At 65.1% G+C, this 275-nt stretch overlaps 1 protein-coding gene across 1 annotated transcript in view; it reads right to left on the bottom strand.

The window, feature by feature from the left end:
• Nucleotides 1-13: 13 nt before the first annotated feature.
• Nucleotides 14-275, bottom strand: part of LOC104404639 (sterol 26-hydroxylase, mitochondrial) — a gene marked incomplete at both ends in the record, with an annotated part of 3,088 nt that continues 2,826 nt past the window's right edge. The window contains 2 exons of the mRNA XM_010013117.1: nt 14-118; nt 215-275. Coding sequence (XP_010011419.1) covers nt 14-118; nt 215-275 — 166 coding nt within the window. The remainder of the gene's footprint in view (nt 119-214) is intronic.

Raw genomic sequence — 275 nt, 5'->3', positions numbered from 1 at the left:
CCCCTGGGCGAGCAATGAACTCCAGATTGATGGGCTTGTCGGCCACCAGGACAATGCGGGACACAGATGTCACTTCCACGCCACTGGGGTCTGGCCGCACCTCAAAGGCCTGGACGATCTGTGGGGAGAAGGGGGGTGGCAGTGCCTTGGGGGCTTCCTGGGGCCCCTATCCCAGCTCATGGAGAGTTACCCGGGGTGGTGGGTCTCTGCTCACCCTGGCGAGGGCCAAGTGCATCTCCAGCTCAGCGATGCGGCGGGCGACGCAAGCACGCACC

The sequence above is a fragment of the Nestor notabilis genome, unplaced genomic scaffold, assembly GCF_000696875.1.
Source record: "Nestor notabilis isolate BGI_N333 unplaced genomic scaffold, ASM69687v1 scaffold27590, whole genome shotgun sequence".
NCBI classification, from domain to species: domain Eukaryota; kingdom Metazoa; phylum Chordata; class Aves; order Psittaciformes; family Psittacidae; genus Nestor; species Nestor notabilis.
The sequence above is the reverse complement of the archived record's forward strand: the minus strand, read 5'-3'. Positions and strand labels throughout refer to the sequence as shown.